The 14,325-nt window shown below is 50.6% G+C and overlaps 1 protein-coding gene across 1 annotated transcript; it reads left to right on the top strand.

Moving 5' to 3' along the window:
* Positions 1-9,812: 9,812 nt before the first annotated feature.
* Positions 9,813-13,245, top strand: LOC138092929 (proteoglycan 3-like). The gene is made up of 5 exons (XM_068988999.1): positions 9,813-9,877; positions 10,310-10,601; positions 11,075-11,194; positions 12,322-12,433; positions 13,187-13,245. Exons 1-5 carry the CDS (start codon positions 9,813-9,815, stop codon positions 13,243-13,245), a joined length of 648 nt encoding a protein of 215 aa, XP_068845100.1.
* The last annotated feature ends 1,080 nt before the right edge of the window (positions 13,246-14,325 follow it).

The raw sequence follows: 14,325 nt of genomic DNA, 5'->3' as shown, positions 1-14,325 counted from the left end.
ATGGCTGCAGTCACCATCTGCAGTGATTTTGGAGCTCAAAAAAATTAAGTCTGGCACTGTCTCTACTGTTTCCCCATCTATTTCCCATGAAGTGATGGGACCGGATGCCATGATCTAGTTTTCTGAATGTTGAGTTTTAAGCCAACTTCTTCACTCTCCTCTTTCACTTTCATCAAGAGGCTTTTTAGTTCCTCTGGACTTTCTGCCATAAGGGTGGTGTCATCTGCATATCTGAGGTTATTGATATTTCTCCCAGCAATCTTGACTCCAGCTTGTGTTTCTTCCAGACCAGCATTTCTCATGATGTACTCTGCATAGAAGTTAAATAAGCAGGGTGACAATATACAGCCTTGACGCACTCCTTTTCCCATTTGAAACCAGTCTGTTGTTCCATGTCCAGTTCTAACAGTTGCTTCCTGACCTGCATACAGATTTCTCAAGAGGCAGGTCAGGTGGTCTGGTATTCCCATCTCTCTCAGAATCTTCCACAGTTTATTGTGATCCACACAGTCAAAGGCTTTGGCATAGTCAATCAAGCAGAAATAGATGTTTTCTGGAACTCTCTTGCTTTTTCCATGACCCTGCGGATGTTTGCAATTTGATCTCTCATTCCTCTGCCTTTTCAAAAACCAGCTTGAACATCAGGGGGTTCATGGTTCACATATTGCTGAAGCCTGGCTTGGAGAATTTCGAGCATTACTTTACTAGCATGTGAGATGAGTGCAATTGTGCGGTAGTTTGAGCATTCTTTGGTGTTGCCTTTCTTTGGGATTGGGATGAAAACTGACCATTTCCAGTCCTGTGGCCACTGCTGAGTTTTCCAAAATTGCTGGCTTATTGAGTACAGCACTTTCACAGCATCATCTTTCAGGATTTGAAATAGCTCCACTGGAATGCCATCACCTCCACTAGCTTTGTTCGTAGTGATGCTTTCTAAGGCCGACTTGACTTCACATTCCAGGCTGTCTGGCTCTAGGTGAGTGATCACACCATCATGATTATCTGGGTCGTGAAGATCTTTTTTGTACAGTTCTTCTGTGTATTCTTGCCACCTCTTCTTAATATCTTCTGCTTCTGTTAAGGCCATATCATTTCTGTCCTTTTGGGAGCCCATCTTTGCATAAAATGTTCCCTTGGTATCTCTAATTTTCTTGAAGAAATCTCTTGTCTTTCCCATTCTGTTCTTTCCTCTATTTCTTTGCACTGATCACTAAAGAAGGCTTTCTTAACTCTTTTTGCTATTCTTTGGAACTCTGCATTCAGATGCTTATATCTTTCCTTTTCTCCTTTGCTTTTCTCTTCTCTTCTTTTCACAGCTATTTGTAAGGCCTCCCCAGACAGCCATTTTGATTTTTTACAATTCTTTTCCATGGGGATGTTCTTGATCCCTGTCTCCTGTACAATGTCATGAACCTCCATCCATAGTTCATCGGGCACTCTATCAGATCTAGGCCCTTAAATCTATTTCTCACTTCCACTGTATAATCATAAAAGATTTGATTTAGGTCATACCTGAATGGTCTAGCGGTTTTCCCTACTTTCTTCAATTTCAGTCTGAATTTGGTAATATGGAGTTCATGATCTGAGCCACAGTCAGCTCCCGGTCTTGTTTTTATTGACTGTATAGAGCTTCTCCATTTTTGGTTGCAAAGAATATAATCAATCTGATTTCAGTGTTGACCATCTGGTGATGTCCATGTGTAGAGTCTTCTCTTGTGTTGTTGGAAGAGGGTGTTTGCTATGACCAGTGCATATTCTTGGCAAAACTTTATTAGTCTTTGCCCTGCTTCATTCCGCAGTCCAAGGCCCAATTTGCCTGTTACTCCAGGTATTTCCTGACTTCCTACTTTTGCATTCCAGTCCCCTGTAATGAAAAGGACATCTTTTTTGGGTGTTAGTTCTAAAAGGTCTTGTAGTTCTTCACAGAACCGTTCAACTGCAGCTTCTTCAGAGTTACTGGTTGGGGCATAGACTTGGATTACTGTGATATTGAATGGTTTGCCTTGGAGATGAACAGAGATCATTATGTCGTTTTTGAGATTGCATCCAAGTACTGCATTTTGGATTCTTTTGTTGACCATGATGGCTACTCCATTTCTCCTAAGGGATTCCTGTCTACAATAGTAGATATATTGGTCATCTGAGTTAAATTCACCCATTCCAGTCCATTTTAGTTCGCTGATTCCTAGAATGTCGACGTTCACTCTTGCCATCTCTTGTTTGACCACTTCCAATTTGCCTTGATTCATGGACCTGACATTCCAGGTTCCTATGCAATATTGCTCTTTACAGCATCGGACCTTGCTTCTATCACCAGTCACATCCACAGCTGGGTATTGTTTTTTCTTTGGCTCCACCCCTTCATTCTTTCTGGAGTTATTTCTCCACTGATCTCCAGTAGCATATTGGGCACCTACTGCTGGGGAGTTCCTCTTTCAGTATTCTATCTTTTAGCCTTTTCTTGCTGTTCATGGGGTTCTCAAGGCAAGAATACTGAAGTGGTTTGCCATTTCCTTCTCCAGTGGACCACATTCTGTCAGACCTCTCCACCATGACCCACCCGTCTTGGGTTGCCCCGTGGGCATGGCTTGGTTTCATTGAGTTAGACAAGGCTGTGGTCCTAGTGTGATTAGATTGACTAGTTTTCTGTATGGTTTCACTGTGTCTGCCCTCTGATGCCCTCTTGCAACACCTACCATCTTACTTGTGTTTCTCTTACCTTGGGCGTGGGGTATCTCTTCACGGCTGCTCCAGCAAAGTGCAGCCGCTGCTCCTTACCTTGGATGAGGGGCATCTCCTCACCGCCGCCCTTCCTGACCTTCAACGTGAATGGCTCCTCTAGGCCCTCCTGCACCCGTGCAGCCACCACTCCTTGGACGTGGAGTTGCTCCTCCCAGCCGCCGCCCTTGGCCTCGGACGTGGGGTGGCTCCTCTAGGCCGTTGCCCCTGACCTCGGACGCGGGGTAGCTCCTCTCGGCTGCACTTAGTGCGCCGATCACAGCTGCCCGCACTTAGTGCGCCGGGTCACAGAAGTTAAATAAGCAGGGTGACAATATACAGCTTTGACTTACTCTTTCCGTATTTGGAACCCTTCTGTTGTTCCATGTCCAGTTCTAACTGTTGCTTCCTGACCTGCATACAGATTTCTCAAGAGGCAGGTCAGGTGGTCTGGTATTCCCATCTTTTTAAGAATTTTCCACAGTTTATTGTGATCTACACCAAGGCTTTGGCATAGTCAGTAAAGCAGAAATTGATGTTTTTCTGCAACTCTCTTGCTTTTTCAATGATCCAACAGATGTTGGCAATTTGATCTCTGGTTCCTTTGCTTTTTCTAAAATCAGCTTGAACATTTGGAAGTTCATGGTTCACGTATTGCTGAAGCCTGGCTTGGAGAATTTTGAGTATTACTTTACTAGCGTGTGAGATGAGTGCAATTGTGCAGTAGTTTGAGCATTCTTTGGCATTGCCTTTCTTTGGGATTGGGATGAAAACTGACCATTTCCAGTCCTGTGGCCACTGCTGAGTTTTCCAAATTTGCTGGCATATTGAGGACAGCACTTTTACAGCATCATCTTTAGGATTAGAAATAGCTCAACTGGAAATTCATACCTCCACTAGCTTTGTTCATACTGATGCTTCCTAAGGCCCACTTGACTTCACATTCCAGGATGTCTGGCTCTAGGTGAGTGATCACACCATCGTGATTGTCTGGGTAATAAAGATCTTCTTTGTACAGTTCTTCTGTGTATTCTTGACACCTCTTCTTAATCTCTTCTGCTTCTATTAGGTCCAGACCATTTCTGTCCTTTATTGTGCCCATCTTTGCATGAAATGTTCCCTCGATATCTCCAATTTTCTTGAAGAGATCTCTAGTCTTTCCCATTTTATTGTTTTCCTCTATTTCTTTGCACTGATCACTGAGGAAGGCCGTCTTATCTCTCCTTGATATTCTCTGGAACTCTGCATTCAAATGGATATATCTTTCCTTTTCTCCTTTGCCTTTTGCTTCTCTTCTTTTCACAGATATTCATAAGGCCTCCCCAGAAAACCACTTTGCCTTTTTGCATTTCTTTTTCTTGGGGATGGTCTTGATCCTTGCCTCCTGTACAACATCATGAGCCTCCTTCCATAGTTCTTCAGGAACTCTGTTTATCAGATCCAATCCCTTGATTCTATTTCTCACTTCCACTGTATAATCATAAGGGATTTGATTTAGGTCATACCTGAATGGTCTAGTGGTTTTCCCTACTTTCTTCAATTTAAGTCTGAATTTGGCAATAAGGAGTTCATGATCTGAGCCACAGTCAGTTCCCCGTCTTGTTTTTGCTGACTGTATAGAACTTCTCCATCTTTGGCTGCAAAGAATATAATCAATCTGATTTCAGTGCTGGTCGTCTGGTGATGTCCTTATGTAGAGTCTTTTCTTGTGTTGTTGGAAGAGGGTGTTTGCTATGACCAGGGTGTTCTCTTGGCAGAACTCTGTTAGTCTTTGCCCTGTTTCATTCTGTAAAACAAGGCCAAATTTGCCTGTTACTCCGGGTGTTTCTTGACTTCCTACTTTTGCTTTCTTAATCTCTTAGTCCCCTATAATGAAAAGGACATCTTTTTTTGGGTGTTAGTTCTTGAAGGTCTTGTAGGTTTTCATAGACCCATTCAACTTCAGCTTCTTCAGCATTACTGATCAGGACATAGACTTGGATAACTGTGATATTGAATGGTTTGCCTTGGAAACAAAGAGAGATCATTCTGTCATTTTTGAAACTGCATCCAAGTACTGCGTTTGGGACTCTTGCTGACCATGATGGCTACTCCATTTCTTCTGAGGGATTCCTGCCCGCAGTAGTAGATATAATGGTCATCTGAGTTAAATTCACCCATTCCAGTCCGTTTTCGTTTGCTGACTCCTAGCATGTCGACATTCACTCTCGCCGTCTCCTGTTTGCCCACTTCCAGTTTGCCTTGATTCACGGAGCTGACACTCCAGGTTCCTGTGCAATATTGCTCTTTACAGCGTGGACCTCGCTTCCATCAGGCTGAGCATCTGAATGTGACCCATGACGGGATGCAAGCATCTCCAGAGCGTGTCCTTCCAGTCAGCAGGGTTTTGTGGCTGGATGTGTTGGCTGCTTCCTGGGCATGATCACATGGGATACAGCACTGAGGGGAGGAAGGAGACCGTCCCTGACTGTTTTTATTTTTCTTAAAATAAAAAATCATTTCTTTATGGCTGTGCTGGTCCTTTTTGCTGCTCAGGCTTTCTCTCGCTGCAACAAGTGAGGGCTACTCTCAGGTGCAGCTCAGGGGCTCAACTGCCCCACGACACGTGGGATCTTCCCAGACCAGGGACTGAACCAGCGTCCCTTGCATTGCAAGGCAGATTCTTAACTATTGGACCATCAGGGAAGCCCCGAGACCTCTACCCTTGTGCTCACCTTGGGGGACAGGATTCCAACCTCGCTGGGACCGAGGGAGCCCTAGTCTGAGGTGACGAAGGAGGGTGTCCTGAACCCTGTTAGCTGGGGAGGGTGCAGTGAGCAGAAAGTACGACAACAACACTGTGAAGCCCTTTTCTCCAGAACTCCTCAAACACATAGAAGAACAGAAGGTCCCACGGTCTTAGAGGCAAATAAAAAACCTCCTCTAAGCATTATTTTTTTATTTCTTCATTTGATTTGGCTGTGCTGGGTCTCCCTTGGAGCTCACAGTCTCCTCTAGCTGTGGCCCTGGTCTCTGGAGCTCAGGCGCTCAGCAGCTGTGTCTCACAGGCTCTGTTCGAGGCAGCAAGTGGGATCTAACTCCCTCACCAGGGATGCAACCCCGGGCCCTGATTTGGGAGCTTGAAGTCTTAGCCAATGGATCACCAGGGAAGTCCCACCTCCCGGTCTTAAGAAGCGAATTAAGAAGCTGAATGTTTTGAGTGTGGCCCCGATAGGAGAGGCTACTTACTCAAGTTTGCAGGGTGGGGTGAAAAATTAAGAAATCTAACTGAGGTCCGCTGTAACTGCTGCTGTCTAGATGTCCGTGACGGCGGTTTTCCGACACAGCTTACCCGTTCAGCCCCGAGCTGGAGCAGAGCCTTCGCTCCTGTCCTCGGGATGTTGTGTTCTGGTGCGGGGAGACGTTGCTTCTCTTTGTTCCAGAATTAATAATAAGGATTAACAAAGTCCCTCGCTTGTTAAGCATTAAACGTGTGCTGGGCTCTGAGACTTTGTGCTGAGGGAGACTTCATCTCGTTCCTCACAAATCTACTCTGTTGGCGGGTGTTTGTGGCAGAAGTGTGACTTCTACACTTTGGTGTGTTAAAGTGAACCAGGAGGCATTTGGCTCCTGGAAAGGTTCTGTATCTTGATGTGGGCTCCATCACACGGTAAATTTCCTGTGTGACAATTCCCCGCACAGTCTATGATACAGTGCAGCTGAGAGGATGCATCTTAACCACCCTTAAGATACATGTTTAATAAAATTAGAGCACTGGCCTGATATCCCCAAATACGGGCTTGCCTGTCCTCTTTCGCCTCCAAAATGATGCTAACTAAGCTCTGGGCAACTCAGCTGGCGTCTTTTCAGCAGAATCCCTGGAGTTCCTTACATTATCCTGAAATGCACAGAGTGGGCCCTCAAGCAACTCTCGGGCTTACTGGTTGCCCAAGGGGACAGTTGGGTCCTGGTTTCCTGACAAAGGCTACCCCCAAGCCCACATGCCTGGTACTGTCCTCAGAGCGTTTCTGGAGCGGATCTCATTAGAGGTAGGTCCTGTCATTAGCCTTGGTTTGTGGATGGGAATACTGAGCGCCGAGTGGCTGACTCTGGAGTGGCGATTGCATTCAACATCATAGCACACTGCCCTCTGCGTGACGTGGGGCTGGACGGACCTCACCCAAGGGGCAGAGCTGAAACCCCTATGAACAGAGACGCAAGCAGTAAGCTAGAGAGGTGGGGTCTCACGGATGCTGAAAAGGTAGGCGCCACTAGCTAATGGGTGACAACTGAGCAAATCAAAGACAGCAAGGACATGGGGGTCAGGCACTAGGCTCAGACGTGAGTCTTTGAAAGTGCTGTGTGGCCTTGGGCAAGTCACTGACCCTGTCTGAGGGAGCTGTCGACTGGAACGGCAGTGCCTAAGACCCTCAGGTGAACGGAAGGATTAAGTAAGTGGGATAAGGATGTAAGAGCCTTAACGAAGCACAGCGTTGGGATGGTGGTGGAGCTTCAGCAATGTGATGTCCAGACTTCCAGCTCCTTGCTTAAGACTGAGCTTCCCCTGCAGGGAGTGCGGGTTCGGCACTTGATGGGGGAACTCAGAATCCGCCTGCCTCGTGGCAAGGCAGGAATGCTGTTTCCAGTTTCACATCAGGCAGGCATCACCATGAAGTCGAGTGGGTCCTTGAAGTCACTGGGATGTCTTTGCCCAGGGTCAGCCTAGGGGTGGGGCTGGCCAGATGGATGGGCATCCAGAGACATGAGGCCAAGGGTAGGCAGGTGGATAAGGAGCCGGAAGGCCTGTCTCCGACTTGTCCTGTGGTCTTGGGCGACATATTTCCGCTCTCTGAGAGGCCATTTCCTAATGTGTGAAACAGATCCGTTAAAATGAAGCAGCAATTGAAAAGCATTCACGGCGCTGGTTTGCAACACCAGCCGATGTTACTGGTCATCCCAACTGCTGCGTGAAATCGTGTCCTTGGCCTGGGCCCAGGACTGGAAGAATAATGGAGGAGTGCCTAGCCCTCCACTCCTCTTCCAAGGGAAGTCTCCAGCTTGAAATGTGAAGACCAGGTTTTCCTTCTCTGGAATTGACCAATCCCCCCAACCCCAAGTCAGGTAGAGAAGCTGAGGGTCGTGTCCGTTGGCCCCGGGAGATAACGGCTGAGACCGTTACTCTGCAATCAGCCCAGAAGTGGCCTCTCAGACACTTCTCCATCTGCAGGGCCCCATGGAGAGCAGAGGCCAGGCAAGAAAGCCTAGGTGACCTGTCCCTGCTGCCCTGACCACTGGGCTGGAACCCAAGGTACAAAACTACACTGCCCAGCTAGGCTACCCCAGAGTGGAGGCAACACCCTGATGGGTGCATGGGCTCTGGGCCATGACGTCTGGCAAAATCAAGCCTCAGCCCTTGCTGGCCTCTCCTTGGCTGCTGTGAATGTGGCTGGAACTTGGCTGATGAAATCTTGACATTCTGCTCATCACGGTACTTTTGCATTGATTCTGATTTTTAAGAAAGATTGCATGAAATGTTTCTTTACCTTGACTACTGAACTCTGCAGCTGAGCTGAGTGCCTCATTTGCTGCCCCTTGTGCCCACCATGGGGGCTGGTGGATTGCAAGGGAATGTGGCTCTCAAGAGTTGGAAGACTCCCTGCAAAGGTCTCCACTCCGGCTGTTGCTGCCTGATGAGAAGATCTGCCTCGAGGCTGCACAACAAGGCCTCAACTAGGTCCGTGAACCTCAGAGAGGCAGTTTTGGTTTCGAGCGGACATTTGGAAAGGTGTGGAGATCTATCAGAGTGACTCAACAGTGCCAAACTTTGTACAAAACATAGGAAGCCCCTCCGCCCTCCCCCCTGAAAGAATGATTTGATTCCCGCAATAACTGTGCAAAGGCTGAGAACCTTGATTGAGAGCCACAGTATAAAGGAAAGAGCATACATTTTTCATCTTAAAGATGAGAAAGAGATGGAGAGACAGGAGAGGGAGAGACAGGGAGAGAGTGAAGAAGGGAAAGAGGGGGACAGACAGAGACAGGGAGAGCAGGGTTCAGCCTCAGAGGCTTAGTGTCCCAGCTCCCCACCTCCTGCACAACCTTGGCAAGTCACCGGCCCGCTCTGAATCTCATTCTTCACATCAGTGAAGTCGGGCTGATCGCACGTTCTGCTGGGACCGAGGTTAGGAAGGTGAGGATTCGGGATGTGCCGCACTGGAAGCAGGCACACATGGCCCACACCAGAGCTCAGGAGGCCGAGCCCCCCGAGCCTCCCCCTCCTCCCCCTGCTCTCCCTGCTCCCTGGATCCTCCACGGCATTTGCTGGAAAACTGACCCAGGGAAGGCTGCTTCTGGGACTGAAAAGGATTGTTCAGACCTGGACCCTTGAGGGCACTGATGAAAATTCAGTCTGGATAGTAGTCATGGGGGCTTCAGGAGTATACTAGGGTGTTAGGCCACCTATGTCCAAACAGGAGGCAGGGCCCTCACGTCCCAGCAGAGAGCAGGGCCCAACGGTGGGAGGACTGAGCCAACCTCTTATCAGCCCCACTGTCCAACCCCCGAGCCTGGGGCAATCCCCCTGGCCTCTTCCCACTTCCCCAAAGCCCGGTATAAGGGCAGCTTCTGTGTGCCAACAGCCAGAGGCTGAAAGCGGAGGCTTTAGACTCTCAGGAGGTAAGGGTCCCTTGGCTTCCCCGGGAAGACAGATCCAGGGCTGGGAAGAACCTGGGCTCTGTATGGGACACGCCGGGGACTCCAGTTCTTTCCCCCATAATGACCACTGTCCTGCCCCTTCTTCCCCAGTGGGCCTGACTCTGGCCCTGAAGGTGAGCACACCTGTTCCTGCAGGAGCACCGGTCTGAGCTGCGTGCTGTCCCAGGGAGCAGTGACGTGCTCTCAGGGAAAGGGACTTGAGCTGACGAGCCCCTGTTCTTCCCCTGATCCTCCAGCTTGGGGTCTGTTCGCTGGGGGACAAGGAAGCTCTCCACTTTGCCCTTCAATCTACCAGTTGAGCAGACCCTGCCTCTCCACTGTGTTCCAGGGACCCTGCAGACACAAGGCAAGTCCCCAGGAGGGAACGTGGAGCTGTGTGTCTGTCACAGGACTGCAGGGACATGAAAGGCTGCCTGCTCCTGCCCCTTCTCCTGCTGGGGACAGTTTCTGCTCTCTATCTGGGTGAGTGCTCCCCTTCCCTTCTCAAACATCTTCCTCTCCTCTTTCCTGCATCGTTTCTCGCTCTTGCGGGTCCAGGGCCATAGGCCCCTCTGCAGTTGCCCCAGCCCCTCTCTAGTCAGATTTCTCCTGGACCCAGAGCTGTGACCTGAACTTTCCCCCAGGGCTCCTTTGCAAGGAAAAACACTCACCTGTGAAGAGGAGGGCTTCTCACATCTCTCACTCTCAAATTACCCACACGTGGTGTCAGCTGGCATTAGGTTCTCATGCAATTGTGTGTGTGATGCAAGAATTCTGGCTCATCCAACCCCCAAGGGATCCTTCCAGTCTTTGGTTCCAGAAGGGGTCCCTAGGAAGAGTGAGTGGAGCCATCAGAGCTGTCCGTGGTCCTGGAGGAAGGTGGGACCTGGTCTGATGGCGGGTTATTTCTTTTCTCCAGAGAAGGATGCCCCCATCTGGGTGATCCGGAGACACAGGCAGACCTGAGCCAGGATCCTGAAGGCTCAGGGGGGCAGGAAGGAGAGCTGGCCCTGAGTGGTGAGGTGCTTGATTCGGGGGGAGAGCAGGCCGAGGACGCCCATGACGATGAGGGGGACTCAGACCCAGATGACTTAGATGAGGACGTGCAGTGCCCCAAGGAAGAGGAGACAGTGCAACTTCCAGGCAGTCCTGAGTGCAAGAGCTGCCGCTACAGGATTGTGCGGACTCCAAAGAGGTTTAAGAAAGCTCAGGTATATGGCATCGAGGCAGCTATGGGGGACCAGGGATGGAGAGACAGGATTGGATTCAATGTTCAGTTTCTTATTATTTAGACTAGTGGTTCTCTTAGCCTATTATGCTTCAGAAAAGAAAGTGAAAGAAAGTGAAGTTGCTCAGTCGTATCTGATTCTTTGTGACCCCATGGACTGTAGCCAACCAGGGTCCTCTGTGCATGGAATTTTCCAGGCAAGAGTACTGGGTGGGTTGCCATTTCCTTCTGCAAGGGATCTTCCCAACCCAGTGATGTAAGCCAGGTCTCCCGTGTTGCAGGCAGATTTTATTACCAGCTGACCCACCAGGGAATCTAAAATAAAGGCACAGAGATGGGATTCAGGGGAAGCAGCAATTCCAGATTCCTGATTTGCAAAGGGATGTGGGGTCTGTCCTGGAGACTCAGGAACTTAACGTGAAAACAAGTCTTCTCTCCTACCTGTTCTCTCTGCAGAGAGTCTGCAGGAAGTGCTACCAAGGCAACCTCGCCTCTATCCACAGCTTGAGTGTCAACTGTCTCATCCATCGCTTGACCATAACGACCAACCATGGACAGGTGGGGATAGGAGGTCAGGTCAGTGAGGGGCCAATGTCCAGGGAGAGGAAGTTCTTTCTTTCTGTCCTTTTAAAAAGGTTGGTTGAACACTGGGAAGTCAATCCCTGTCCTTTAAAAGCCTTTTTCCTGCATTCATATTTAGCTGCACCCGGGCTTTCCCTAGTTGTGGCTGGGGCACTCTCTGGCTGTGGGGCATGGCTTTCTTATTGAGGTGGCTTTGCTTGCTGGGGCGCACAGAATCGAGACTCCCTGCCCAGAAGCTGGAGCGCAAGTTGGTGCTCTGCGGCACGCGGGGCCTTCCAGGACCAGGGATGAACCCACGGCGCCGGCAAGGGCGGGCAGCTTCTTCACCACTGGGCACGGGGGAAGGCGCTTCTGAGAGGCTCAAGGCACCACCTGACCCATCGAGCCTCATCCTGGCCCGGAAGCTGGCTTGTGCTGACTTAGGAGACGTGATGACTGAGCGGGTCTCTTCCTCACCCGTGTTCAGGGGCTTCTCTCTTGCAGCTTGAAATCTGCCATGGTGGATGCACTTACACCAGAGAAATGGACAATTATTATAAATCAGGGTTCTTTCTTTCCTCTGCCTCACACTTTCCACCAAAGCTGGCTGTGAAACGTTAATTAGCAGATCACTGGTGTCAGGAGACGAGAGTTCATACCCAGCTTGGTCCCTTAGTGGCTGAATGCCTGCCTCCATATTTCAGTGTCCTCATCTCTGAGGGGGTCCTTCTCTCAGTGACCCGGGGGCTGTGCCTGAATAAGCGCCGTCACATTTGCTGCTGACGTGTGGTCCCGGGACCAGAGTCTCAACATCACCTGGTAGTTGGAGAAATACAGGACCCTGGGCCGCACCCCAGACCTCCCGAATCAGGATCCGCATTTCCACCAGATGGCTAGGAGACTGTCTGCTCAGTGACGTCTGAGAAGCCTGCTGCGCATGAGAGCTGGAAGCGATGTGTGCTCTTCCATGTCACTGCCTGAAAACGCTCAGGCGTGTGTCTGTACGGGGGGTCCTAGCCAGGTGACACAGTGAGAGGAGATTATAGACACAGTGTCCAGAAGGGATGCTGAGGGGACTTTCAGGAGCCCCAGCACCTGTCTTCCTGGACCTGTGCCCTCTCACCAAGCCTCTCTCTTTCTAGTTATGGTGCAGAAGATTTATCTGGACTGATGGGAGTTCTTGGAATTTTACCTACTGGGCTGCAGGACAGCCTAGGTGTGGGAGAGGCTGCTGCGTGGCCCTGTGCACCAGAGGTGAGGGGGCCAGGCGCCCGGACAAGGGTGGGTGGACTCGCACACACACTCCTTTGAGCTGCACAGACACGCCTCCCCTCACACCCTCCCCCACTAGAGAACCCCGCCCTGTGTGTGAGCAGGGCTGAGGGGCAGGGATCCTCAGAGCCACAGAGAGGGGTCCTGGACGGGGCTGGGGGCTCTGTGTCCTCCAGACTCAGCGAGGCTCCTTCCCTTCCTCTGACGGGACGGTGACAAGGAGCGAGTTTGAGACAGACGGGAGGGACACTCGGGAACGGGAGGTGTGGCCGAGGGACACGGGAAAGATGTGGGAACTAGGGCCAGCTGACAGGTGCTTCCCCAGCTCCCAACAGCACGGCTGCCTGACGTGTGGGAGTTTAGAACAGGGGAGAAGACCACACGGGCTGCAGGCAGGTGGCCGAGGTCCACACCTGGCTCCATTCGCTACTTGTCTGCTGAGATCGGGGCAGGTTACCAATCCCACTAAGCCTCAGTTTTCCCATCTGTGAAATGGGAGTGCTGACAGCCCTGACTTCTTGGCGTCACTGTGAGGATGAAAGGACAGTCCATAGGAAGCCCGTAGCACACTGCCTCTGCAAGGGAAGAGATCAGTGATCATGGCTAGCTGGGACATGGGGAGACACACGGCCCTCAGGCTGGCAGGCAAAGGTCAGCTGAGAGGTGTCTGTCCGGGCACTGGGAGACACAGGCCATGCTCAGGTGAACTGACATCACTGTGTTCTCTGCCTGCAGGGGGTCACTGGCGACGAGCTCTGTGCAAAAGGCGGCTGCCCTTCATCTGCTCCTACTAAGCTGGAGGCGGGAGACCCTGCCCCCCCGCCCCTCTGCCTGCCAGGTCTCACCCTCAGCCCCCTTGCCCCCCAGCCTCCCTGGGTCATAAAGCCACGTTCTCACAGCATCTCCTGACTGTTGTGTCCTCTGGGTTGGAGAATCCTGGAAGCCTCGTTCTGGCTTTGCGGGCAGGGCGGGGGGACTTTGAGAAGCAACAGCTGGAGAGGGCCTCCTGCTGGCGGGGCAGGAGCAGGTGGCACCGGGGGGTTTCACTGCAGTGGCCCTTGGGGGGAGCAGGGACCGGGCGGGGGTCCTGCTCCTGAAGTCCCCCGCAGGGTCTGGAGGAGGATGCCTCTGTTGAGGAGCCCTCTTCATTTGGATTCAATAACGCCTGCACTTTAAGGGCAGAGTGGCGGCTTTCCAAAATGCAGGGGTGTGTCAGATTTGAGAATTTGGAGGAGCCATGACGTCCTCCCTGGGGCCCTCACATGATGGGCGAGGAGAGAGTGTCTCTCCTCTGGGCTGTTTTCACCTCAGAGACTGGCCCCTGTTTTCCATTCTCCCACCCGCCTGCTGCTGTTCATGAGCTCAGTCGTGTCCAACTCTTTGTGACTCCATGGACAGCAGCACGCCAGACTTTCTGTCCTTTACCAACTCCCGGAGTCCACCCAAACCCATGTCCATTGAGTCAGTGATGCCATCCAACCATCTCATCCTCTGTCGTCCCCTTCTCCTCCCACCTTCCATCTTTCCCAGCATCAGGGTCTTTTCAAATGAGTCAGCTCTTCACAAAGTATTGGAGTTTCAGCTTCAGCATCAGTCCTTCCAATCAATATTCAGGACTGACCTCCTTTAGAATGGACTCGTTGGGTGTGTTTTCAGTCCAATGGACTCTCAAGAGTCTTCTCCAACACCACAGTCAAAAGCATCAATTCTTCAGCACTCAGCTTTCTTTATAGTCCAACTCTCACATTTGTACATGGCTACAGGGAAAACCATAGCTTTGAGTATACCGATCTTTGTCAGCAAAATGACAAATTGGTTTTTATTATGCTGTCTAGGTTGGCCATAGCTTTTCTTCCAAGGAATAAGCGTGTTTT

This window comes from Capricornis sumatraensis, chromosome 16 (assembly GCF_032405125.1).
Source record: "Capricornis sumatraensis isolate serow.1 chromosome 16, serow.2, whole genome shotgun sequence".
Classification (NCBI taxonomy): domain Eukaryota; kingdom Metazoa; phylum Chordata; class Mammalia; order Artiodactyla; family Bovidae; genus Capricornis; species Capricornis sumatraensis.
This window is presented reverse-complemented; position numbering and strand designations above follow the sequence as displayed.

Coding starts and splice junctions, on each gene's coding strand:
- LOC138092929 (XM_068988999.1), top strand. CDS start 9,813: ATGAAAGGCTGCCTGCTCCTGCCCCTTCTCCTGCTGGGGACAGTTTCT. Junction 9,878..10,309: donor TCTGCTCTCTATCTGGGTGA/GTGCTCCCCTTC, acceptor TCTTTTCTCCAG/AGAAGGATGCCCCCATCTGG. Junction 10,602..11,074: donor AGAGGTTTAAGAAAGCTCAG/GTATATGGCATC, acceptor TTCTCTCTGCAG/AGAGTCTGCAGGAAGTGCTA.